Below are 27,014 nucleotides of genomic sequence, written 5' to 3'. Positions count from 1 at the left end.
GTGGGAATAGGAAGGAAAAGCAGATAATGGGGAACGGTCTCTTCCCCGCAGACCAGCAGGTGGAGGGGAGTCCCCGCCCCCCCACACCTGGGGGAGGTGCCAGGGCTGGGACTGGGGGGGGTTCGGGGGGGCGGAGCCGCCGCTCGTTCCCAGCCGGGCCGGCCCCGGGCATGGCTTCCCGGGAGCGGCTGTGCGAGCTCTGGATGCTCTACTTCGCCAAGGTGAGCCGGGCACCGGGCACCCCTCCAGGGTGGGCACAGAGGAGGGGGTACCCCCGGCACCCCCCCATCCCCGATGGTTGCACCTCGCCCCCTCTGCTTTCCCCCCCCCCCCCCCCCAAATCCCGCCCCTCCGTCTGTGTCCCCCATCCCCTCCTGTCCCCCATTGTCGCATCCCCCCTTTCGCCGTGTCCGCCCCCCCCCTCGCCCGGACTGCGCTGTCGCATCCTGCGGGTCCCCAAAACCACCCCCACCCACAACCCCCCCCCCACCACTGGGACCGCGCCACCCCCGTGTCGTCCTCCATCCCCCACACCCCGTTTGTCACCGCGTCCCCCCCCCGCACGCCGTTGTCACCTGCAGGGTGTCCCCAAGCCCGCCTGGCCCCCGGCGCCATCCGTGTCCCCCCCCCAGGGGACACCGCATCCCGCGGGGACCCCCCCGCCCGTCGCGCTCCCCATTTCCCGAAGGGAATTTGGGGTCCCCCCCTCCCCTCTCAACCTTCCCCGGGGGGTTTGGGGGTCCCTTAACCCCCCCCGGGCGGTTTTTTTGGGGGGTCCGCGTGTCCCCTCCGCTCCCGGCGCCACCGCCCGGCGACAGGTGCGCGGTGACATTGGAACGGCGACAGGGTGGGGACAGCGGCTTCTCACGGGGGGGGTGCGGTTTGGTTTTTGGGGACCCTCTGCTAAATCCTGGGGGATGTCCCCAAAGAGGTCCCTGGGTGGGGACCCGCCAGGCCACCCCAAAAGTCCCTCGTGCTTCGTTTTGTCCTTAATTACCCCAGGGTGGAGGGGCGGGTCCTGCAGGAGAGGTGGCACCCAAGTGTCACCCCCCGGCCCGTGTCACCCCCCAGCGCTGTCCCCCCGCGGGTCAGGGGTGACCTGATGGATTTCGGGGTGAAATTGTTCCCCCAAAACCGCGCTGTGTCCCAGGGAAGTGGCTGGGGACGCAAGGAGGGTTGGGGACATCCACGGCGTCACCCACGATGTCCCTTGGGACCCTCTTCTGCGCCCCTAAACAAGGTCACCCCACTTTGAGGGGGACACAGCCCGAGGGTTTGGACATGGCCACGTGCTGGGGCATCAGGAGGTGATGTGGGGACAGGTGCCACTCCCTTGGGGTGGCTGTGGCTGTGTGGGGACAGGTGCCACATGGCCAGGGTGTCCATGGTGCCATGGGGACAGGTACCACGGCCTCAAGGCATCCATGGCCATCCAGGGACAGGTGCCACATCCCTGAGGTGACCATGGCCCCATAGTGGGGACAGGTGCCACACCACTGAGGTGTCCACAGCCACAGGGGGACAGGTGCCACTTGATCCAGCTGTGTGGGGACAGGTGCTACTCTGCCAGGTGCCCGTATGGGGACAGGTGCCATCCATTAGCTGTGTGCGGTCGCAGAGGGGACGTGGATGGGGACAAGTGCCATCTGTCAGGTGGATGGGTGTGTGGTGGCAGGGCGCGCGTGTCACGCTGTCCAGTGTCCGTGGGGACAAGTGCGGTGCCACCGGGGTCTGATGGCCCTGCGGGGTCCCATCGTGCTGTCAGGGCACCCACAGGGGGACAGGTGTCACCCACAGTTACGTGGGGTCAGGTGCCACTTGTCAGGGTGTCCTGTTCGCTGTGCCACACCAGGAGGGACATGGCCAGACCCCAGTGTCACTCAGCAAAACCCTGTGTCCCCAAGGCCCCGGCGAGGACCAGGCTGGGGGGACATGGCCCAGGTGATGGCAGCGTCCCCTCGATGGCAGCGTCCCCTCGATGGCAGCGTCCCCTCGATGGCAGCGGCCCTGTCGGTGGCCCGGGAATGGCCGCGTTATCTCCGGTGGCTTTAGACCAGGACAGAGCTGCTGTCACCGGCGCTGACAGGGACAGGGCTGTCCCCAAGGGTGGCCGTGCTGTCCCGCGGGGTCACTCAGTGGCGCTCCGTGCAGGGAGGTGACATCGCGGCGGCTTTGTCACTGTCACTTTTTTGGGGGAGCTCCCGGAATTCCCGGTTCTGCGTTCCCGGCGCTCCCAGGCGGCTCCGCGCCGGCCGAGCCCAAAAGCCGCCGAACAGGCTCTGCCAGCCGGGAACCGGCTGCGACAGCACCGCGGGGTGGCACCGGTACCGCCACCGGCACCGGTATTGACCCCGGTAATGTCACCGGCACCGCCACCGGTACTGCCCACCGGTACCGCCACCGGCACCGGTATTGACCCCGGTAATGTCACCGGCACCGCCACCGGTACTGCCCACCGGTACCGCCACCGGCACCGGTATTGACCCCGGTAATGTCACCGGTACTGACCCCGGTAATGTCACCGGCACCGCCACCGGTACTGCCCACCGGTACCGCCACCGGCACCGGTATTGACCCCGGTAATGTCACCGGTACTGACCCCGGTAATGTCACCGGCACCGCCACCGGTACTGCCCACCGGTACCGCCACCGGCACCGGTATTGACCCCGGTAATGTCACCGGTACTGACCCCGGTAATGTCACCGGCACCGCCACCGGTACTGCCCACCGGTACCGCCACCGGCGCCGGTACTGACCCCGGTACCGCCACCGGCACCAGCAGGGACCGCGGGCTCTTGGGAGGGCACATCGGGAACTTCGGGACAGCCGCTCCAGGTGGGAGCAGCGAGAATTTCGGGACCCCAACTCTGGGTTCGGGATGCGGCTCCGGGTGGGCGCCCCGGGAATTTCTGGAGCTCAGCTCTGGGTGAGTACCCCGAGAATTTCAGGGTGCAGCTCCGGGTGGGTGACCCGGGAATTTTGGGGCTCAACTCCATGTGGGAGGGCCTGAAATTTCGGGATGCTGAGAACCGGCAAAGTCAACACTGGGCAGGATTTGGGGTTGGATTTTTAGGGAATACCGGGATAATCTCCCGGAGCTGCGGAGGGTTGGAGGGCGCGGGTGGCACCGCGGTGTCCCCAAGCGGAGCCGGCCCCGGGGCAGGAAGCGCCGTTGGGGCCGCGGGTGACTTGGCATTTCCTGAGCTCTGGGGCTGGTTTTTTTTTTTTTTTTTGGTGGCTTTGCACAAGCGACAGCGGTGACAAAAAAAAAAGGGGGGGGGGGGGGGCCGCCCCTAAACACCCCCCCCACACAAACACATCCACCCCGTTCCGGCCCCGCTGCGCCGGCGCTGCTCCCACAGCTGCGGGGTCATGGATGGCCACGGCCACCCCCAGGGACAGGTACCGGCTTTGGGGACGTGGGGACACCCTCGGTTTGTCCCCAGGGATGCGGGAGATTGGGGTGGAGCGGGAAATCCGGGGGAGGCGGATTTTGGGGGAGCCGTCGGAGTTATCCGGGGTCCCGGAAAAGGGGGGGCTGGTCCTCGTGGGAATGGAGGGGACGCCGCAGGGATCTGCGCTCAGGGACTTGTGTGACCCCAAGGTGGCACACTGGGGTGCACAGGGACGTGGGTGACCCCAAAGGGCAGCACTGGATACTCAAGGACAGGAGGGACCCTAAAGGTGCCGCACCGGGGTGGTCAGGGCTCGGGGTGACCCCGAGCTGCCCTTTTGGGGTGCTCGGGGAATAGGGTGACCCCAGGGTGCAACAGTGGGTGCTTGGGGACAGAGGTGACCCCAAGGTTGCACGTGTGATGGCCAGGACTGTGGGTGACCCCAAGGTGCCCTATTGGGGTGCTCAGGGCTCTGTGTGACCCCAAGGAGCAGCACCGGGGTGCTTGGGGACATTGGGCACCCCAAAGGTTCCCCACAGGTGTGCTCAGGGATAGGGGTGAGCCTAAAGGTGTCACATGTGGTGGCCAGGACTGTGGGTGACCCCAGGGTGCCCTGTTGGGGTGCTCAGGGACATGGGGGTGACACCAAGGTGCCACCTCGGGGTGCCCAGGACTGTGGGTGGGGGTGCCCGGCCTGGGTGAGCCCCCATTGTCCCCATTGTCCCCTCTGTCCCCACTGCACAGCCCTGACTCGGCCGGGCAGGACCCGCTGTGCCCTGATTGGCTGCAGGGACAGGTGCTCTGTGAGTTGATTGGTCAGAGGCTCCACAGGTTGTGAGGTTCTAGGCTCTGATTGGTCAGTGGCTCCACAGGTTGTGCGGTTCTAGGCTCTGATTGGTCAGAGGTTCCCAGGGGTGTGTCACACACCTGAGTGGGCGGGGTTTGTTTCTCTGGCTGAGATTGGCCGATTCCTGTGGGCGGGGGCCATGGAGGGCTGTGATTGGCTGCTGGTCCCAGTCCTGCCCTACCTTGCAGAAGGACCTGTCCTACCTGCAGCAGTGGCTGGAAGCTTTCGTCACGAGCTTCGAGAGGGTCATCGCCCTGCCCTCCCTGGAGCCCCGCAGGTGGGACCCCAAATCCCTGCGGTGACATTCCCAAGTGACCCCAAACCTCCCCGACTGATCCCAAACCTCCCCGAGTGATCCAAACCTCCTTGAGTGATCCCGAACATCCCCGAGTGACCCCGAACCTCCTTGAGTGATCCCTAATCCCCCTGAGTGAACCCGAACATCCCTGAGTGACCCCAAACCCCCTTGAGTGACCCCAAATGACCCCAGCACCCACGGATGACCCTCTGAGTGACCCCCAGAACTCTAAATGACCCCCCCAAGTGATCCCCTTGATGACCCCAGCACCCCTGAGTGACCCCAAACCACCATGAGTGACCCCAAATGTTCCTGAGTGACCCCAAACCCCCTTGATGACCCCAAACCACCCTGGGTGACCCCCCAGTACCCCTGAGTGGCCACCCCAAGTGACCCCCATCACCCCAGGTGACCCCAGCACCCCCGAGTGACCACCCTGGGTGACCACCCCCGCACCCCTGAGTGACCCCCCAAAATCCTCAGCTGTCCCCAAAACTCCCCACGGGGCCCCAAGCCCGTGGGTTGCCGAGCGTGGGGGTTGTGGCTCCTCATCCGCTCTCCGTGGTCGGAACCATCCGGTGACAAAGGGCGGGGTTTGGGGACAGTGGGGACACCGGGGGAAGGGGGGGGGGGGTGTTGAGGTCACATCCTGCACCCCGATCCCGCCCAGGCCGGAGGATCCGGGCTCGGAGATCCCGGCGCTGCCGCGGGAGGTGCTGCAGGTGCTGAGCCAGAGGCTGGGACACAGCGTGGCCTTGGGGACACGGGATGGGGACAAGGGGACGGGACTGAGCCAGGCCCTGCTGCTCCTCAAGTTCTTCATCATCATCTGCAGGTGGGTGACCCCAAATCCCTGCGTCCCCCTTTATCCACCTGCTCCCAGTCCCGTATTCCCAGTGTGGAGCAGCTGGGTCGTGTCCCCCCACTCCATGTCCCAGTTTGTCCCAATCCCAAACCATCAGGTGGCTTTGGGGATGTGCAGATGTCCCCACATCCCAAAAACAAAAAAAAAAAAAAAAACAAAAAAAAACAAAAAAACCCCACAGAATTCCTCCCGGAGGGGAGTCACCCCCACCTGGGAAATCTGGGATCCCCCCCAAATTCACAGCATCCCCTCCATTGTGCATCCCATCTTGAAAAATAAAATAAAATACTAATTGTAATGATACTAACAATACTAATAGCACTTCTAATAATAGTAATAATAATAGTTGTAATAGCAATTATAACAAAAATAGCAATAATAGTTGTATTGATAGTAATAATAGTGAGAATAGCAATTATAACAAAAATAGTAATGGTACTAGTATTAATAGTAATAATAGTAATTAGAACAAAAATAGTAAAGATAGTAATATTAATAGTAACAATAAAAATAGTAACAGTAATAATAGCAATAGTAATAATAATGTAAAATAATTTTTTTTAAAATACAACAGCTTAAAAATAATTTATATTAACAAAATTTATATTAACAAAAAATAATGTTGTTGCCCCCAAAATTCCGTCACTCCACCCCAGTGTGGTGTCCCTCCAAAAGTGAATCACATCTGTAAAAAGAACAATTAGAAAACTGTGATCATCAATAATAACAATGATAATAACGTAATTTAATAAAAAAAAATAACGATCCAAATGCATTATTCCCCCCAAAATTTCTTCATTGTCTCCTAGTGGAGTATCCTCTCCAAAATGCCTTATATATCTAAAAATAATAGTTAGAAAATAATTATTTTTATTACTACTACTACTACTAATAGTAAATATAATGATAAATATAGTAGTGTAATATAATAAAAATGTAAAAATAGGAAACTAAAATTCTTCCCAAAATTCCATCATTTACCCCAAAATTGCACCACAGCTCTCAAAAAAAAACCAACCTTTTTATTATTAATAATTTTAAAAATAATAAAAATTGTTTAAAATACAGTAATATTGTTAAGTAGTATTTTATTTATCCCCACCCAAATTTCCAAGCACTTTTTTTCCTCCCAAATTTCCTCTTTCCCTTTCCCAAATTTCCTCCCCCCCCTCTCCGTGCTGGATGCATTCCCAATATTTCCTTTTTCTGGAAAGGAACCTGGAGAACATCCAGCCCGACCGGACCCCCGGCTGCCTCCCGCACGTGCTGCGGCTGCTGCGGCTCTGCGGGAACCAGGTGGGGATGGGAATGGGAACGGGAATGGGAGAGGGAGCGGGAATGGGAGAGGGAGAGGGAGCAGGAATGGGAATTGGAGTGGGAGTGGGAACGGGAATGGGGAAGGTAGCGGGAGTGGGAATGGGAACAGGAATGGGAGAGGGAGCAGGAATGGGAATGGGAGAGGGAGCAGGAATGGGAATGGGAACAGAAGTGGGAGTGGGAATGGGAATAGGAATGGGATTGAGAGTGGGAGCGGGAATGGGAACAGGAGCGGGAATGGGAGCAGGAATGGGAACGGGAATGGGAATGGGAAAGGGAGCGGGAGTGGGAATGAGAACAGGAATGGGAATGGGAACAGGAATGGGAGTGGGAATGGGAGAGGGAGCGGGAACAAGAACAGGAATGGGAGCAGTAGTGGGAATGGGAATGAGAGCGGGAAGAGGAACAGAAATGGAAATGGGAGCCAGAATGGGAGTGGAAGTGGGAATGGGAAGGGTCATGGGAATCAGAATGGAGACAGGAATGGGAACAGGAACAGGAACACTCGTGGGAGTGGAAATGGGAATGGGAGCAGAAATGGGAACAGGAACGGTCGTGGGCAGGGCCTGATTGGCTGGGGAGGGGCTCAGTCCTGATTGGTCACTGAGGCCGTACGTTATGTGAATCTGTGCTCTGATTGGTCAGGAGCTCTACAGGTCGTGCTGTGCTGAGATTTGATTGGTCAGTGAGTTCAAGGTTGTGTGACTGAGTTGTGACTGGCCAGCGTCTCTATAGGCTGTGTGATTCTGGATGCTGATTGGTTGAGAGCTCTATAGGTTGTGCTGCTCTGGGATTTGATTGGTCAGCAGGTCTGTAAGTTGTGTGATTTTGGATGCTGATTGGTCTGTGAGTCCACATTCTGAGGTACTTTGGTGCTGATTGGCCAAGAGCTTTGTGGTACCAGATGCTGATTGGTCAGTGCAGCTCTGGGTTCTGATTGGTGAGCAGCCCTACAGGTTGTGTGACTCTGACTGCTGATTGGTCAATGCATCCCAGCTTGTGCTGCTCTGGGCTCTGGTTGATTGATTGATTGATTGATTGATTGATTGATTGATTGATGATCCCAATATCCCCTGAAAGCAGAGCTTTCCCCCCCCAAAAAAAATCCCACATCCCAAAAAAACCACATCCCATTTTTTTGGAGCGTGTCAGGGATTAAAGCTCAGCTTTCCCGGCAGCTGCGGAACATCCCAGGGGATGAGCGGAGCCGGGCACAGCTGGAGAAGGGGGCACAGCTGGAGAAGGGGGCACAGCTGGAGAAGGGGGCACAGCTGGAGATGGGGACGCAGCTGGAGAGCCAGGAGAATGGGGCACAGCTGGAGAGCCAGGAGAGTGGGGCACAGCTGGAAAATGGGGCACAGCTGGAGAAGGCGACATGGCTGGAAAGTGGGGCACAGCTGGAAAAGCGGACGCAGCTGGAGAACGGGATGCTCCATGCCCTGCACCTCTGCGAGTGCTTCCTCGACCCCTATCAGACCTGGCGGCGGCAGCTGAGCGGGTGAGGGACACTCCCTGCACCCCAAAATCCCTCCCTCATCCTGGAATTCCCCCCCTCACCCCTCTCTTTTTCCAGGGAATCCATCAGCGCCAAGGAGAAGAGCAAATACAAGTTCGCCCCCGCCCCGCTGCCCCCCGAGTTCGGTGCCTTTTTCCAAGGTAAAAGTGGGATTTGGGAAAGGGACAGGCGGGTGTGGGATCCCCAAGTGTGTCCAGGGGTAGGGGTGGGATCAGAGAATATTTATAGGATCCATGGAGGGATGTTGCATTGATCCAAGGACCTAAAAGGATCTGCTCCAGGTTATCCTGTACTTATCCCACAAATGTGAGATCCCACACCCGCTCCAGGTTATCCTATACCTATCTTGGGATTATTGGAGGATCCTATACCTGTTCCACCTTATCCTGCACCTGCCCCACAAATTTCGGATCCTGTACCTGCTCCCGTGTCCTGGGAAGAAGAACAGGATCCCAAAGCAGGAATTCAGCCCAGCACCACCTGCACAACCAACAAAAATCAACACAACGGGGGATTTTTTTCTGGGGAAGCCCCGAAAATCCCCTTTTAGAGGCAGCACCATTGCAAAAATCCCCCAGAACTCCGCCCTGTAAAACCCCGACTGAACCCCAGTGTGGCACAAATCCCCTTTCCTGGGGATAAAACCCCGTTCCTGGCACAGCCAGAGCTGGGAAACCTGGAGCATCCTCATCCTCTCCATCACCAGCAGGGTCCAGCACCCCTGTGGGGTGGATTTGGGTAGGAAAGGGATTTTTCCTTATTTTTTGGGTGGAAAGAGGATTCCCCCCCCCCCTGCCTATTTTTAGCTAGAAAAGGGGTTTTTCTGGTTTTTAGTTTTGGTTTTTTTTTTTCTCCTCTGATGAAATCTTTTCCTCCTCATCCTCACAGAGAGTTTCCAAGCTGGGAAGCAGCTCCCAGAAATGATCCAGCTCCGGATTATCCATCTTTTTGGGGCCATCCTCTCCGGGTCCAAGGTACCCTTGGGAAGCAGATGGGGAGGAGTTGAGCTCCCCGTTCCAGGGGTAAACCCCAAAGTTTTATTCATTCCAAGGCTGGAATTAAACCACTGAGTTTTCCAAAGCTTTTAAAAATCCCGTTTGACATTCCAGCCTTAAATTCAGTGGGATCAACTCAGAAATATTAAACGAAGTAATTACACTGAAGAATTAAAATAAATAATAAAATAAAAGAATGAAAACAAAGCAAAATACTTAGTAATTTACTATATAATTACTTTATAATATAATTATTTAAATTATTTGTTAAATTAAGAATTAAAGAATGCTATAAAACAAGTAAAATAATGAAATAAAACTAGACAACTACATAAAATAATTTAATTAAGTAATGAAATTAAAGAATTAAGTGAAAGAAATAATTAAGCAAAATATGTAAATAATTAAATTAAACAATTAATTTTTTTAAGTATTAAATAATTAAATATAATAGTTAACATCAAATTACTGAATTAAATTAGTTTCTCGAATTATTAAATTTAATTATTTTAATTAATTAATTAATTAATTAAGTTACGGGAAGCTTTTAAGTTTCTGCTTCACCTCCATTTCACCTCTGGCCCCGAAGCTGGAAAATCCTCGGCTTAATAATTTGGAGCCGAAATCACTTTTAATTCCCGCAGCAATTAAAAAAAAATCAATTCAATCAATAATTCCAAAATTGGCTTTAAATCAATTCACTCCCCCCCAGGGTAAAAACCTGCATCGCCAGAGCTCTCGGGGTCAGTAAATAACGGGATCAATAAAGGGCTCATGTCACCATGCGCGACGCAATTCCCACTGTTCCCAAATCCCGCAGCCCAACGCGCTCCAGGCCATCACGCCGGCGGCGCTGGAAGTTCTCCTGGGGGTTCTCCAGCGGGGTGGCAGCGGGTCCCCCCCGTCCCCAGCGCTGCTGGAGGTGACGCTGCGCTCCGTGGTGGCCGCTGTCCACGTCCTGCACGGCTCCGGCGCCGGCCCCGCGTCCCTGCGGAATCTCCTGGATGGATATTTCAGGGTGCTCAACTCCGACCTCCCCGCGGCATCCCTGGCGCCCGAGGCGGCCGGCGGCCTCATCGCCCTGCGGGTGCTCATGTTGGGTAGGTTGGGAACAGGGGGTGGGCTTTGGGAAGGTGGGAATGGCGTGGGGATGAGCCAGGATCTCTGTCCGTAGACGCCATCCCGGCCATGCTGAGCTGCCAGGACCGGCCGGTGCTCCAGGCCGTGTTCCTCAGCAACAACTGCTTCGAGCACATCATCCGCCTGCTCCAGAACAGCAAGGTATGGGCTGGCACCCTGGTGACGTCCTCATCCTTGTCCTCATCTTCATCTCCATCCTCACCCTCATCCTCACCTCCTTCCTCATCTCCCTCCCCACCCTTCATCTCCATCCTTCATCTCCCTCCCCATCCTCATCTCCGTCCTCATCTCCGTCCTCATCTCCGTCCTCATCTCCATCCTCATCTCCGTCCTCATCTCCATCCTCATCTCCATCCTCATCTCCATCCTCATCCTCATCTCTGTCCTCATCTCTGTCCTTCATCTCTGTCCTTATCCTTCATCCCCATCTCATCTCCATCCCCACCTCATTCCCATCCTCATTCCCACCCTTCATCCCCACCTCATTCCCATCCTCATTCCCATCCTCATTGCCTTCCCGATGCTAAACAATCCTGAGGTTTTTGGTGACACCAAGTTTGGACACCTTTGTCTCTAAATGATCCTGGGACAGAGTGGTATGTCCCTTTTGGTGACACCAGGGTTGGCCACCTTCATCTCCATTGCTCCATCCTCACCATTCCTGGCTCTGAACAATCCTGGAACACACATCCATGGGGTGGGGACCCCCCAGAACCACTTCCCTGTGTCCCATGCCCACCCCGTGTCCCACAGCTCTACCTCGGCAGCTCACGAGACGCGGGTGAAGCCCGGGATGAGATTCCCACGCGGAACGGGGATGGATTCCAGCAGGTACCCCACAACCCAACCACCACCCACGGTGGGCTGCGTGCCCTCGTTCCCGTGTCCCAGCAGCTCTCCCATTCCCATGTCCTTTAGGTCAGCACCTGCAGCTCCGACGCCATCGCTGTCCACGCCCTCGGCGTGCTCGCCGCCATCATGAGCAACTCGCCCTCGGCCAAGGTGGGCAGGGGACCTCCCCCTGAGGAGGACACCCCCAAAAACAGAGGGGTTTGGGTATTTTCATCCGGGTCGAGGCGGCTCAGCCTGAGGTGCCGGGATTCCACTGTCCCTGTGCTTCCAGGAGGTGTTCAAGGAGCGCGTCGGCTACGCCCACCTCTACGAGGTGCTGAGGAGCCAGGGCCAACCCACCCAGCGTCTGCTCCAGGAGCTCCTCAACATGGTGAGCATCACTCCCACTTCTCCTGACTCTGGGCAAAGCTCTCGGCACTGGGTGCTCCTGTGGATCTCAGCCACCATTTCTGAGCCTCCCCATCCTCTCCACTCTGCTGCTTTCTCAGCAGCTTCCTCCCAAGGGGTCCTGGGGCCATCTTTCGCTTGGAGTTGTGCTTGGGTTTGGGAGTTTTGAGCCCTTTTGGATGTGGAACTGCTCACTCTGGACACAGAAGGGTCTCCAAGGTGCTTCATGCGTGAGGGTCTCCAAGATCCTTGATTCGTGGAGGCCTCCAAGACACTTCATGCACAGAGATTCTTAATGCTCCAAGATTCTGGATGCACAAGAATCTTCAGAAGGCTTGGTGCATGAGGGCCTCCAAGATCCTTGATACGTGGAGGTCTCCAAGATTCTTGATGGTTTGGGGCCCCAAAATCCTGAATGCACAGTATCTCCAAAACTACTAATGCATGGGAGTCTCCAAGATCCTTAATCCATGAGGGTCTCCAAGATCCTCAATGCATGGAGGTACCTAAGATTCTTGATGCATGGAGTCTCCAGAACTCTTCATGCATAGGCTCTCCGAAAGGATTGATGCATAAGGGTCTCTGACATGCTTGGTGCACGAGGGTCTCCAAGGTCTTTAATCCATGAGGGTCTCCAAGATTGTCTGGAGTCTCCAAATTCTTGGATGCATGGGAGTCTCCAAGATCCTGGATGCACAAGGGTCTACCCAAGGTCTCTGCCACCAGCCCAGGGTGGATCCATCCCTCTCCAAGCACTGCAGCTGCACCAACCCCCTCTTGTGTCCCTGCAGGCAGTGGAAGGTGACCACAGCTCCTTCCCAGTACGTCCCATCCGCAATGAGCAGCCCCTACTGATCCTGCTGGCTTGGCTGCCGGCTCTGGAATGCCGGGATCTCCAGGTGTTCCTGTCGGCGCGGCTGCGGCGCCTCTGCGAGGCCTCCCTGCCCAGCCGCCTCACCTGCGTCAAGGCGGGCATGGTGGGCTCCCTGCTGGGCGCCCTGGCCACCGAGCCGGCGCTTCCCAGTGTCTGCTGCCAAAACCTGCTGGAACTGCTGCGCTCCTTGGGCAGCCTCTCCATCCGACCCGGGGAGCTGCGGCAGCTGCTGCGGCTGCTGCGGCGCGAGCGGGGCCGGGGACCCCATCCCTACGTGGCTCCGGTCATCCGGGCGCTGTCCGGCATGGCCAGGGGTGAGGGACCTCCCCGGGCACTGCAGAGCTTCGACCTGAGCCCCGGCATGGCTGGGATCATGGTGCCCACCATCCAGAAGTGGCCCGGCGGCGCTTTCGCCTTCCATGCCTGGCTGTGCCTGAGCCAGGAGGAGCCGGAGCCAGCGGCGAGGCCAAAGAGGAGGCAGCTCTACAGGTGATGCTCGCTGGAGGAGGGGGTGAGGTGAGGGTAGAGGAGGGGCAGCACCGCCATCCGCACCGTGGTTTTCTCCATGGTTTTCTCCACCAGCTTCTTCACAGCGGGCGGGACGGGCTTTGAGGCATTCTTCACAGCGGGCGGCGTGCTGGTGGTGGCCGTGTGCACCAAGAAGGATTACATGACGGTGGCACTGCCGGAGTTTGCCTTCAACGACTCGGCTTGGGTGAGGATCATCCTCGTCCCTGTCCCTGTCGGGGCTACCACAATGCCCTGATGTCCCTCTCTGTCCCCCCCAGCACTGCGTTGACATCGTCCACGTTGCCGGCCGCCGGCCCTTCGGCCAGAACATCGTCAGCATCTACGCTGACGGACACCTGCGGAAAACGGCTCAGCTCCGCTTCCCGTCCCTCCACGAGGTGGGGAATCGTCCCAGCGCCCACCCAGACCCTTCTGCGTGGCCTCACTGGGGGCTGAGCGTGATCCCTTCTCCCTCCCAGTCCTTCACCTCCTGCTGCATCGGCTCCGCGGGCCACCGGACCACCACAACGGCCACCACCACTGCCAGCCACCCACCAGCATCCCACGGGCCGGAGCTGGTCTTCCCCCAGCACCCTGTGCTGGGACGCTCCCAGTCTGTCCCCGCCGCCCTCGGTCCCCACTCCTGGACCCCCACCCAGCTGCCCACGGAGGGGGTGGTGGCCACCACAGCAGCCGGAAGCCAGGACACGGAGTGGGGCAGCCCCACCTCGCTGGAGGGTCACCTGGGCTCTGTGGCCATCTTCTGTGAGGCTCTGCAGCAAGCCCAGGTCAAGGCTCTCTTCTGTGCAGGTACCTCAGGGTGGGACATGGAGGATGTCCCCGGGGTGCTGGTGTCACTGGGGTCTCCTCCATCGTGTCCCAGCTCACCTCAGCCCTCTCCCCCAGGACCAAATGTCACATCCCCGTTCACACTGGAAGGTGACTTGGTGGAGCTCAGCAGTAAACTCTTGCTGTACTACACCCCCCAGGTGAGAAGACCCACGCCCCTGGGGACAGGGACAGCGCTGGTGGACCCTGTGCCACCAGGGACATGTCCAGGAGCGTGAGGATGCTCCCATGGTGTTCTCTTCCAGGCCTGCAGGAACAATATCTGCTTGGACCTCTCTCCCAGCCACGGCTTGGACGGGAGGCTGACGGGACACAAGGTGGTCAACTGGGACATCAAGGTAGGCTGGGCACAGGGTGACCAGGGAGCTCCTCCTGGGCCACAGTCCCAGGGCAGGATCCCCAAAGGTTCCCTGGACCCTGCGGGGACTCTGCCTGTGGTGTTGGGTCCATCTGTCCCATAGGTCCTCAGCGTCCAGGGTGGGCACTGTGGGGGGTGCAGGGAAACAGGTGACTTTTGGGGACCCCAGGTGCCACGGACCTCCTCCTCCATGCTGCTGCCACCACCCAGCAAAGCCTATCCCCTCCCTCCCCAGGATGTGGTCAACTGCGTGGGTGGGATGGGGGTGCTCCTGCCCCTGCTCGAGCAAGTGGTGTCCAAGACAGAGGAGCCTGAGGATGAGCAGGAGGCCAATGACCTGGTGGGGCCGGAGCTGACGTCCTCCAGGAATGCCCAGGGCATGCTCATCCCACTGGGAAAGTCCTCAGGTGAGGAGTTCAAGGGATGTGAAGCAGGAGCCGTCCTGCTCAGGTGGCTGGAGGTGACCACAGAGGGGTTCCTGAACATGGCAGGTGTCCACCACGGGCAGGAGAGGTCTTGCCTGAGGCTCCAGGAGTTGTGGAGTAACGGAGGAACCATTTGGGATGTTGTTATGACCCAGTTAGTCACAAACAAACTGTTCTGGGAAGGCGAGGGTGGCTGCAGGAACCTTTGGCGTGGGTGGAACATGCTTCCAGCTGCTCGTTCCCAAGCTCAAAGCAGCGGGGGCTTCCATCTCCTTAAATCTGGGGAAAACGGGAGAACAGGGTGAAAAGTTTGGAGAGACAACTGCGTGGGATCTCCAGGAAGGGGTTTGGGTGGGCCCAGGGCTCACAGCTCCTGGTGCCCTGCAGAGAGCAGGCTGGAGAGGAACAGCGTGGCCGCCTTCCTGCTGCTGGTGAAGAACTTCCTGCGGAACCACGCCGTGAACCAGGAGAGCCTGGTGCAGTGCCACGGACCAGCCATCATCGGAGCACTGCTGCACAAGGTGTGGGAGGCTCCCAAAACCCCACCCCCCCACGGTCCTTGCCGTTCCCAAGGGGCTGGAAGTGTCCCCTGTCACCCGTGGCAGGTCCCCAGCACGCTACTGGACATGAGCACCTTGATGGCCTCGCAGATCCTCATGGAGCAGGTGGCTTCTGAGGGCAGCGGGCTCCTGCTGCATCTCCTGTACCAGCACCTCCTCTTCGACTTCCGCATCTGGAGCAACAGCGACTTCGCCGTGCGCTTAGGTGGGAGCTGGAAATCCTGGGAATGTCCATCCCACCCGGCCTCCGTGGGATCCTGACACCTTCTCCCTGCAGGTCACATCCAGTACCTGGCCGGCGTGGTCAAGGACCACAAGCAGCGCATCCGCAAGAAGTATGGGGTGCAGTTCATCCTGGACTCCATCCGCACCTACTACAGGTGAGCTGCCACGTGGGGCTGGAATCCTGGAATGCTGACGGAGTGGGATTGGGGGTGGGCTTCACCCCTGCGAGCTGCAGTTTGGCTAAACACCAATTCTGTGGGAGAATATCCCTCCTTCTGGAGTTGGGAGCGTTGTGGTGGGTGCAGGACCTTCCACGTCCCAGACCTGAGCTCCAAAGTCCAAACCCCAGCAGCCACCAAGAGTGTGGTGGCTTCTGCAACAAGATCCAAATGTGTGGAGTGGACATGTCCCAGGGGCAGAAGATCCCTGGAGCTCCTCAGGCTTTTTGCTGGGATTTGGGATGGTGCTGGCGACTGGTGGGTGACAAGGGACACATCCTCACACGTGTCTGTCCATCAGCACCTCCAGGGAGAAGACCACGGCCACCGACGACATCAGGACAGTGCAGACGTCCCTTTTCAGCCTGGTGAAGGATTTCTTCTTCCGGAGCTTCTCCGGGGAGGAGATGCAGAGCTTGCTGAACTACCTGGCTGGGGCACAGGATGAGCAGCAGGTGTGTCACCAGCCACGCTGTGGTCCCCAGACCCCTCAGTGGAACATGGGGCTGGGGAGAAACCACTGAGGTCCCAGCGGGACACTCGGGGGGCAGTGGACAACCATCCCGGTGTCCTGCAGGTCTGTGGGGCGCTGGAGGTGATCCACAGTCTGCTGAAGGGCTCCCCAGCCCAGGAGCAGCTCTTCACCTTCCTCTTCGAGCCGGGCCACGTGGAGCTGCTCTTCTCTCTGCTGGTGCAGAAGAAGTTCTCGGATGAAGTGCGGGAAAGGGTCTTCAAGGTAGGGCAGGTCCCCAGCACTTGCCTCCTGCTGTCCCCAGCAGGGATGTCACTGCCTGGTGCCCTCCTCTCGCTGTCCTACCAGGTCCTCTACAAGATGCTGAAGTACGAGAAGGTCCCCGAGCGCAGCAAGAGCCGCCTGAAGCTGAAGGACATCGGGTACCACGGGCTCATCTCCTACCTCAGCGACATTCCCGGCTCCATGCTGCTCTTCCGCTGCCTCTCGGAGCAGGTCCTGGGGGCAGGTACCGTGTGCCAAAGAAACCAGGCCACCATCCCAACCGTGTGCCGTGGGATCGTCGCTGATGGCATCCCACGCGACTCAGCTGGGCTGGGTCTTTGGTGGTTTTTGGGGACAGCAGGAAGTGTCCCACGGCTGTGCTGACTCTCCTTGTTCACAGACCCTCCCAACTACAAGGACCTGGTGGCCGTGGTGTACCTGTCCCACCGGGCTGAGCTGAGCATCCGCCTCGACATCTGCCGCAAGGTGAGTGGGGCTGGGAGGTGACAGAGGTGTCACCCCAGGGCTGAGCTCCTTGGACACCCAGCTGTGCTCAGAAGTGGTGGCCAAAATGGGGATGGTGGTGACATGGATCTGCCAGCATGGAAACGGTGCAGGTCCAGGATCCCATGATGGTTTTGGAGGATCTGGGGTGCTCCTGTTCCTGGGATAGGTCCATCCATCAAAAGCTGGGGCAGCAGCATCCAATGTCCTTCTTCTCCTTCTTCTCGTCCTCCTTTCTCCTTCTCCTCCTCCTCTTCCTCCTCCTTCTCATCCTTTTTATCCCTCTCCTTCTTCCTTCTTCTTCTCCTCCTCCTGCAGCTCTTCCACCTGATCTATGCGCAGCAGGACCTGGTGAAGCAGCTGGCCAGGTTGGCTGGCTGGCAGGACACGCTCACCAAGCTCTACGTGAAGGAATCCTACGAGTGCCGCCAGCACAGCCTGAGCACCTCGGGCTGCCCGGAGCTGCTGCGCCTCTCCGAGCCCTCCGGCAAGGACAGGATGAGCCCTCCACCTGCCGAGCTCCAGGAGATCGATGTCTTCCTCCCGCTGGGATATGAGGCCTCGGACCAGGAGCTCTCCGAGGGCTTCTCCGACCACTCCATCTCCCCGAGCGGCCGCACCAAGTCCTTCCACTCCTACAACTTCAAGTCCTTTGACTCCTCGGACCGGGCCAGCCGCTCGTCCTCCAACCCCGGGGACGGTCCCCCCTTCGACGGTGTCTACCACCCGCTGTCCCCCTTCTCCACCTCACCCTTCGACCTGGGGCTGGACCTGGCCAGCACCAGCTCCATGGCCACGGCCGAGAGCGGCACCCAGACCCCAGCCAGCGGCCCCGGCACCCCCTCACCCCTGGAGAGCTTCAAGCCCTTCCCGGGAATGCGAGCGCGGAAGAGCTCCAGCCTGTCCAACGTCCTGGACGAGAGCAGCTACCAGGACGTGCTGCCCAGCGACAACATCTCCAACACCAGCAACCCCCAGGTGAGCCCCAAATCCTCATCCCCACCATCCTGGGGCGCCGCGGGCACTTCTCACCTCCCTCTTCCTTCTTCCACTGGCAGCAAACCCCCGAGGAGGAGCTGTGCAACCTCCTGACCAACATCATCTTCTCGGTGACGTGGCGCGGGGTGGAGGGCTGGGACGAGGTGGCCTGGAGGGAGCGTGGCCAGGTCTTCTCCGTGCTCACCAAGCTGGGCACAGCCTGCGAGCTGGTGCGGCCCCCGGACGAGATCAAGCGCAGGTGAGGTCCGCCCTCATCCCGGGGCTGGATCCCGAGGGAAGGGCACCCTCTGGAGCTGCTGCTGTCCCACAGCCTGCTGGAGATGATGCTGGAGTCGGCGCTGACGGATCTGAAGGAGTCGGGCCCGGCCGCGCTGCCCGGGCTCACCCACAATGCCCTCAAGCTGCTGAGGCTGCTCCAGGATTTCCTCTTCTCCGAGGGACACAACAACCAGGCCCTGTGGAGCGAGAAGGTGGATGGGAATTTCTGATTTCAGGGATTTCTGATCCCAAGATGCAGCTCTGCTAATCCCTAGTATCAACCCTGGCCCTAAACCCTAACCCCACCTGCAGAGCTTGGATATAACCTCAGGCTTATTCCTAAATTGAAATCGAAGACTAATCCTAACCTTGGGAAATCACTTCAGCCTCAAGACTAGATTTAAATCAAAGCCTAGCCCTGATTTTAGGAAATAACCCCTGCTTTATTGGTAATCTTAAATTGAACCCCAGTCCTAATACTTAAGACTTAATCCTAACCCCTAATCCTAAACTTTAAATTTAAACACTTACCATAAATGCAGCCCTTCCTACTCTAAACCCTGAAGCAAAACCCTAAGATAAATTAATAAACTCTAAATTTAACTGCACCTCCTAAATCACGATCCTAAACCTTAACTTCACATCTTTGTCATGAGGCCCAACCATTGATCATAATCTTAAACCTAACTCTTTCTGTAAACCTGAACCCTGATTTAACTGACAGCCTGTAATCTCTCTGTACTTCCTACATCCTAATCTTGAACCTTACTGCTGTACCTTTGTCCTAAACCTCAACGCTAACTCCAGTCCTATACCCCATCCCTAATCCTGACCCCTCACCATAATTCCTGAGCCCCAACCTCAGACTAGTTTGTCACGAGTTGGGTTCTACCCTGATCCTAAACCCGAGGAGGGGTGGATGACGGGGCCGGAGCCGGTGGCTTGGCAGGGCTGGGATTCCTGCCCGGGCTGGGATTCCTGCCGGGGCTGGTGCTCACGGTGTCCCCCCAGATCTACGAGGGGGTCAGCAGCCTGCTGGACAAGCTGGGCGTGTGGCACCACCTGGCCAACGGCACCTCCGACCTCAAGGAGATGGCGCAGACGGGGCTGCGGGTTCTCCTCGGGTACATCCTGCTGCAGGACCCCCAGGTGGGTCACACCCCTCCCCGGGCACCGTCGTGGCACCGTGGTGGCCCCGCCTGATGTCCCCTGTTCCCCTCTTCCCCAGCTGCACTCGCTGGCCTACGTGAAGCTGCACAGCCTCCTGCAGACCACGTCGGCCCCACGGAGGGATGAGGCTTGTTACCTGCTGGGCAAGCTGGAGACGCCCCTGCGGCGCTCCCTGGATTCCAGGTCGGAGATTTTCTCCTGGCTGGTGCCCATCATCCGCACGCTCATGGATCAGTGCTACGAGACCCTGCAGCTGCAGCAGTTCCTGCCCTCGCTGCCCCCCACCAATGGCAGCCCCACCTTCTACGAGGATTTCCAGCTCTTCTGCACCACCCCAGAGTGGAGGGGCTTCATCGAGAAGCACGTGGGTGCCATGGGGAGAGGGGGAATCGTTGTTGGGGGGTTTAGCTGGATGATGGGTGGTGGGTACCAAGCCTTGGAAACGCCTCTCTGCTCATCCAGGTGCAGCCCACCATGGCTCAGTTTGAGATGGACACGTTTGCCAGAAGCCACGACCTGATGTCCAATTTCTGGAACGCCTGTTACGATGCCATGATGAGCAGCTCTCAGCGCCGGGAGCAGGAGAAGGCGGCCAGCCGCAAATTGTTCCAGGTACTGCCTGCTCCTTGTCCCTGGGATGTCACCTTGGGGCGTGCCCTTTATCCTGGGGACACTCTCCTCACCCCTGGGGTGTCGCTCTGGATGCTCCTTATCCTAGGGTCATGTTCCTCACCCCAGGGATGTCATCCAGGGGGTATGCTCCTTATCCTGGGGACATGTTCCTCAACCTAGGGATGTCACTCTGGGTTCTTCTCAGCCTGGGGACATGTTCTTCACCCCAAGGATATCATCTAGGGGATGTGCTCCTTATCCTGGGGTCAGGCTCCTCACCCTAAGGATGTCATACAGGGAATATGCTCCTCACTCTGGGGATGTCATTCTAGGAATGTGCTCTTCTCCCTGGGTTATGAATCCTGGGGTTGTGCTCTTCACCCCCGGGATGCCATCCCGGGGACCTTTCCTTCAGGAAGTGCTCCTCATACTGGGGATATCATCCCAAGGATGCACTCCTCATCCCAACCGCATCGCCCTGGGGATGTTCTCCTTCTTCTATGGATGTCCCCAAGCCGCTGTTGTCACCTCACTCTGGTGTCCCCTCGGCAGGAGCTGGTGCTGGAGCCAGCAGCAAAGCGCTGCAAGGCGGAGAACGCCCGGCACGCCAACGTGCTCAAGCAGACCAACAACCACCACAGCACCGTGCTGAAGCAGTGGCGCTCCCTGTGCCGCCTGCTCACCTCACCCCGCTCCGCCTGGGCCGACCAGTGAGTCCCCACCTCGTCCCCGGGGATGGGTGGCACAGCCAGGGGTCCCCAGGGTGCCTCACCCCCAGCTGTCCCCCAGGAACCCGCCGGAGGTTCGCTGGAAGCTGTCCAGTGCCGAGACCTACTCCAGGATGAGGTTGAAGCTGGTGCCCAACCTCAATTTCGACCAACACTTGGAGGCCAGCGCCCTACGGGACAATCTGGGTGAGGTGGTGGCACTGGGGCACCTGGGGCAAGGGATGTCAGCGGTGGGGTTGGGCTGGGAGATGTCAGGGCCAGCGTTGAATTTGGGAGCACTTCACAGGAGTTCAGCGGGGTGATGATGAGCCCCTCCTCATTTCAGGAGCTGACCACCTCCAGAACCCCGCGGAGTCCCTCCCACTCGCCATGGCCAAGGAGGCCAGGGTGAGCGAGCTAGAGGATGACCAGCTGGCCGAGGAGGACCTCCCTGTTGTGGACAACCAGTGAGTGACCCCACCCCTGCCACAGTGCCAGCCCACCGGGGCTGGGGGCGTCAGCAGAGCTTCCTCACCCCGCTGTGCCACGCAGGGCTGAGCCCAAGGAGCAGAACCAGAGGGAGAAGCTGGTGGTGTCGGAGGACTGCGAGCTCATCACGACGGTGGCCGTGGTCCCTGGGCGCCTGGAGGTGACAACCCAGCACGTTTATTTCTATGACGGCAGCAGCGAGAAGGAGGAGACGGAGGGAGGTAACGGCGGGCGCTCCTTGGTGGGGCGTGAGGATCCCTGCCCATCCCCATCCCCATCCCTGCCTCGGGAATGGCGGGATGGTGACACCTGTGGGGGGGCCTCTGCATCCCCCCACCCTCGGCAGGGATCGGCTATGACTTCAAGCGCCCTTTGTCCCACCTGCGCGAGGTTCACCTGCGCCGCTACAACCTGCGCCGCTCCGCCCTCGAGCTCTTCTTCATCGACCAGGCCAACTACTTCCTCAACTTCAGGAAGAAGGTGGGGACACCCTCATCCCCTCCCAGATCCCTCCCAGGGCCACGGCTCTGCCCGAGCTCTGGCCACTCCATGTCCTTCTGTCCCCACCAGGTGAGGAACAAGGTGTATTCCTGCATCCTTGGCCTGCGCCCCCCCAACCAGACCTATTTTGGTAGCCGGTCCCCCCAGGAGCTGCTCAAAGCCTCGGGGCTCACACAGGTACCGGACCCACCACACCCATCCCCGTTGCACATGTCCCCTTCCCAGATGGAAAAGGGGAGGGTGACGGTGTGGAATGGGGATGGACGTGGACATGGAATCAGGGGTGGCTGTGGATCTGGGAGTGGCCATGGGACCAGGGGTAGCCATGGCTATGGACAGAGGATGAAGGTTAGCTGTTGGGAATGGCCATGGGACCAGGGATGGCAGTGGGGTGAGGACAATGATGGGACAAAGGACAACCATGGGATACGGGATGGCCACGGAACAGGGGCTGGCTATAGGATGGGATTGGCCGTTGGACCAGAGGTGACTGTAGAACCAGGCATGGCCGTGAGGTGGACATGGCCACAGTTCTGGGGACAACTGTGGGACCAGTGATGGCCATAGGACTAGGGACAGCTTTGGAACCAGGGATGGCCAAGGGACGGGCACTGCCGTGTGCTGGGGGTGCCTGCCCTGTCCCCTCTCCCCCCAAGCCCATCTCCTCCTCCCTCTCCCTTCTCTCCAGAAATGGGTCCTGCGAGAGATCTCCAACTTCGAGTACCTCATGCAGCTGAACACCATCGCAGGCCGCACCTACAACGACCTGTCCCAGTACCCCGTGGTGAGCCCTGTCCCCCACTGTCCCCACAGCCACCCTGTGCCCCACCACCTCACCCACCTCCCACTCCCACCCAGTTCCCCTGGATCCTGCGGGATTACGTCTCAGAAACCCTGGACCTCACCAACCCGGCCGTGTTCCGGGACCTTTCCAAGCCCATCGGGGTGGCCAACGAGCGGCACGCTCGCGACGTCAAGGAGAAGTGAGTACTCCACAAACAAAGGTTTGGGGACGCAGGGAGCACCTGGCTGGCTCCTGCTGGACCCCATCCCACCTGGCCTGCAGGTACGAGAGCTTTGAGGACCCCACGGGCACAGTGGACAAGTTCCACTATGGCACTCACTACTCCAACGCCGCCGGGGTCATGCACTACCTGATCCGCACCGAGCCCTTCACCACCCTCCACATCCAGCTGCAGAGCGGCAGGTGGGCACCCCGCAGGTGGCTCCTGCAGAGTGGACATCGTGGGGACAAAAGCAGGCTCCAGCCAGGTGTCCTGTGCCCCCAGGTTCGACTGCTCGGACCGGCAGTTCCACTCTGTGCCGGCGGCGTGGCAAGCCCGCATGGAGAACCCGGTGGATGTCAAGGAGCTCATCCCAGAGTTCTTCTACTTCCCAGAGTTTCTGGAGAACCAGAACGGTAAGGGACACCGTTGTCACCACCTGGGGAGCGCAGGGGGGGTGTCTGTGTCCCTCATCATCCTCGTCCTGCCCGCAGGTTTTGACCTGGGCTGTCTGCAGCTCTCCAATGAGAAGGTTGGGGACGTGGTGCTGCCACGGTGGGCGCGCTCCCGCGAGGACTTCATCCACCAGCACCGCAAAGCCCTGGTGAGATGGGGGACCCTCTTCAGCCCTGGGGGCATTCCGGTGCCATTCCCACCCCACCCTGACACCCCATCCTTGGACAGGAGTCGGAATATGTCTCTGCCCACCTCCACGAGTGGATCGACCTCATTTTTGGGTACAAACAGCGCGGCCCGGCCGCCGTGGAGGCCCTCAACGTCTTCTACTACTGCACCTACGAGGGTGAGCTGTGGGGCAAAGGGATGGGGACTCCCACCCGGGGACGTGTGTGTCCCCCGTGACCATGACGATCCCAAACGCAGGGGCCGTGGACCTGGACGCCATCACGGACGAGACGCAGCGCAAGGCTCTGGAGGGCATCATCAGCAACTTCGGGCAGACGCCCTGCCAGCTGCTCAAGGTATCTCAGACCTCCCCCACCCCAAAAAAACAGCCCCTTTTGGGGGGTCCCCTCTGTTCTGATGGGTGTCCTGCTCCTCCAGGAGCCCCACCCCGCCCGGCTGTCGGCGGAGAGCGCTGCCCGCAGGCTGGCTCACCTGGACACTCGCTCCCCCAACGTCTTCGAGAACCTGCACCAGCTCAAATCCTTCTTTGTGGAGGTGAGGGCACCCCCGGGGGTCCCTGAGCAAGACTGGGGGGGTTGGGGTGGTCAGGAGGGTGCCCAGCAGCTGCTGTGTCCCCACAGGGCATCAGCGATGGGGTGGCCCTGGTGCAGGCCGTGGTCCCCAAGAACCAGGCACATTCCTTCATCACTCAGGGATCCCCTGACATCCTGGTGAGTGTGGGGAAACTGAGGCATGGGGGTGTTTTTGCTGGTCCGGGGGGGTCCAGGACCAAACCAGGGAGGATCCCAGCAGTGAGAGCGGTGTCACCTCCCCTTCCTCTCTGTCCAGGTCACCGTGAGTGCCAACGGTTTGTTGGGGACCCATAACTGGCTGCCCTATGACAAGAACATCTCCAACTACTTCAGCTTCACCAAAGACCCCACTGTCACCAACGCCAAGTGAGTCACTGGGGCGCAGGGTCCCCAGAGATGGTCCCTGGAGGTGCCACCAATCCACAATCCCACATCCATCCTCACAGGACCCAGCGCTTCCTGCAGGGCCCCTTCGCCCCTGGGGCCGACCTGAGCTCCCGCACGCTGGCCGTGTCCCCTGACGGGAAGCTGCTCTTCAGCGGGGGACATTGGGACAACAGCCTCCGTGTCACCTCTCTGGCCAAGGGCAAGGTCGTGGGGCACATCTCCCGGCACATAGGTACATCCTCCTCCCATGATGATGATGATGATGATGATGATGGGGCCATGGCAGGGGGCAAGTGACACCATGAGCAGGTGACACCATGAGGGGCATCTCCCAGTGTCTCCATCTCCCAGGCACGGACCAGGTTCCAAGCTCAGAGCTGGAGTGGGGTGAGGAGCATCAGCACCCACACCCCAAAATACATCTTGGAATGGGATTTGCAGCAATTCCACATCCAAAAGCACATCGTGGTGCCATCCTGTGAAGTCAGGGTGCCGAGCGTGGTGGGAGGGAGGGGACCAGCACCTCACAGTGTCCCTCTGGCTGTCACAGATGTTGTCACCTGCCTGTCACTCGACCTCTGCGGCATCTACCTCATTTCTGGCTCGCGGGACACCACCTGCATGGTGTGGCAGGTCCTACAGCAGGTAAGGGAGGAGGAGCAGGGGGAGCTCATGGTGGGCACTGCCAGCAGGCCACTGATGTCCCCATATTCCCAACACCAGGGTGGCTTTTCCAGCGGCTTGGCTCCCAAACCCGTCCAGGTGCTTTACGGCCACGACGCCGAGGTGACGTGTGTGGCCATCAGCACCGAGCTGGACATGGCCGTGTCCGGCTCCAGGGTGAGTTGGTGGGGCCGTGGGGTGGGCGCGGGAAGGGCAGTGCCACCACCATCGTCACCCTGCGTCCCCTTCCTCCCCCAGGACGGCACCATCATCACCCACACCGTGCGCCGGGGTCTCTTCATCCGCTCCCTGCGGCCGCCGGGCGAGAGCTGTCCCCCTGCCATCCTGTCCCACCTGGCCGTGGGGCCCGAGGGGCAGGTGGTGGCCCAAACCGCCGTGGGGCAGCCCTCCTGCTCCAAGGTATGTCCAGGTGTCCCCATTGTCCCCTCCTGGCCACCGCCACCACCACGCTCCCCCTGTGCTCCCTCCAGGACAGGTTCGCGCTGCACCTGTACTCGGTGAACGGGAAGCTCCTGTCCTCCGTCCCGCTGGACCGGGAGGTGACAGCCATGTGCCTGACCGAGGACTTCGTGGTGCTGGGGACCTTGGAGTGTGGGCTGGAGATCCGTGAGCTCCAGAGGTGAGGGATGGCTGTGCCCTGTCCCAGCCTCACCGTGCCCTCGGGGTGTCCCACGTCCTGGTGTCCCATGCCATGATGTCCCGTACCATGGGTCATGTCCCATGTCCTGGTGTCCCACACCACGGCTCGTGTCCCCAGCCTCAGGGTGGCCGTGCCCCCCGTGCCCATGCGGGTGCCCGTGCGCAGTGTGTCTGTCACCAAGGAGAAGAGCCACATCCTGGTGGGGCTGGAGGATGGAAAACTCATCGTGGTGGGTGCTGGGCAGCCCGCAGAGGTGAGCAGGACCCCCAGACAGGTCAGGGTGGGAGGGGGACGTGGCTTGGTGTCCCCTGGGTGTTCCCAGGGTGGGGAACATCGGTGGGGGACCAGGCTGGGGTGGGGAAGGGGATGTGGGATAGGGATGGGAGTGGAGATGGGAGGGAGGTGGGGATGGAGAAGAGGATGAGAGTCTGGAAGGAGATGGTGATAAAGAAGGGGATGAAAATGGGGTTGGATAGAGGGTTTTGGGAAGGGCATTGGGATGGAGATGATTATGAGAACCTGGAAGGAGATGGACACGGTGAAGAGGATGGAGAAAAGGATGAGGATGGAAATGGGGAAGGAGAAGAGGATGGGATGGAGAAGCAGATGAGTGTCTGGGAAGGAATGAGGAGGAAGGATGGGATGAGAAACTGGAAGGAGATGGGGATGGAGAAGGGGATGAGGATCTTGGAATGGGATAGGGATGGAGAGGATGAAGATGGGGATGGAGAAGGGGACAAGGAACTGTAAGGAGATGGGAATGGAGAAAGGGATGAGGATCTTTGAATGGGACGGGAATGAAAAGGTTGAGGATGGGGAGGGAGAAGCAGATAAGGATTTTGGGATAAGATGGGGATGGAGAAGGGGATGAGGAAGGGGCTGGATAAAGGATTTGGGGATGGGAAAGGCACTCACCCCCCTTCCCCAGGTGCGGCCGGGCCAGTTCCACCGGCGGCTGTGGCGTTCCACACGGCGCATCTCCCAGGTGTCGGCCGGAGAGACGGAATACAACCCCTCCGAGGGCAGGGCCTAGGCTGGCACGCACCCCACACCCACCCCCGGGGGTCCTGAGCCCCCCGCACGGACTGGGGGGGCCCCCCGAGAGCCCTGCCCCACCCGACATCCGTGGCCTTATCCAGCCCCGCTGGGGTATCCAACCCCCCCCCCCCCGGATTTTTGGGAGGCGCTTCCCCCGACCTCACAGCGGGATGGGGGGGACAGGAGGAGGTGGGGACCCCTCGCTGGGAAGAGGGGGTGGCACAGCCCCCCTCCCCCTCCCCGCCGTGCCCGCTGGCCAGGAGCCGGCAGCGTGTGGGTGTCCCCTCCCCCCCCCCCCCTTATTTTTTATTTCTATCCATTTTTAGAGCTTTTACAAAAAAAAAAAAAAGAGAATTGTTAATAATAATAATAATTAATAATAATATATCTGTGGGAAATCAAGGTGTGAAGCTCGTGGCTGGCCCGAGATGGGGAC

General features: G+C 59.2%; 1 protein-coding gene across 1 annotated transcript; it reads left to right on the top strand.

The window, feature by feature from the left end:
- Positions 1-170: 170 nt before the first annotated feature.
- Positions 171-26,825, top strand: NBEAL2 (neurobeachin like 2). Its single transcript, XM_062505720.1, is given in 56 exon segments — positions 171-221; positions 4,432-4,520; positions 5,212-5,376; positions 6,621-6,702; positions 7,902-8,221; positions 8,297-8,379; positions 9,128-9,213; positions 10,055-10,334; positions 10,409-10,515; positions 11,128-11,205; positions 11,293-11,376; positions 11,498-11,596; positions 12,405-12,976; positions 13,070-13,202; positions 13,276-13,395; positions 13,477-13,807; positions 13,904-13,986; positions 14,092-14,184; positions 14,440-14,611; positions 15,017-15,150; positions 15,235-15,394; positions 15,467-15,569; positions 15,934-16,087; positions 16,210-16,368; positions 16,453-16,612; positions 16,769-16,854; positions 17,191-17,294; positions 17,446-17,581; positions 17,584-17,850; positions 17,931-18,109; positions 18,182-18,341; positions 19,141-19,278; positions 19,358-19,663; positions 19,762-19,911; positions 20,464-20,621; positions 20,701-20,833; positions 20,949-21,085; positions 21,171-21,328; positions 21,454-21,785; positions 22,297-22,392; positions 22,467-22,591; positions 22,675-22,815; positions 22,898-23,028; positions 23,107-23,216; positions 23,297-23,414; positions 23,495-23,592; positions 23,675-23,791; positions 23,878-23,967; positions 24,086-24,195; positions 24,276-24,448; positions 24,767-24,861; positions 24,940-25,056; positions 25,138-25,299; positions 25,371-25,519; positions 25,658-25,793; positions 26,469-26,825. Coding segments are annotated over 56 exon segments (8,415 nt in total). The 3' UTR covers positions 26,574-26,825.
- The last annotated feature ends 189 nt before the right edge of the window (positions 26,826-27,014 follow it).

This window comes from Cinclus cinclus, chromosome 1, assembly GCF_963662255.1.
Source record: "Cinclus cinclus chromosome 1, bCinCin1.1, whole genome shotgun sequence".
Lineage (NCBI taxonomy): Eukaryota > Metazoa > Chordata > Aves > Passeriformes > Cinclidae > Cinclus > Cinclus cinclus.
The sequence above is the reverse complement of the archived record's forward strand: the minus strand, read 5'-3'. Positions and strand labels throughout refer to the sequence as shown.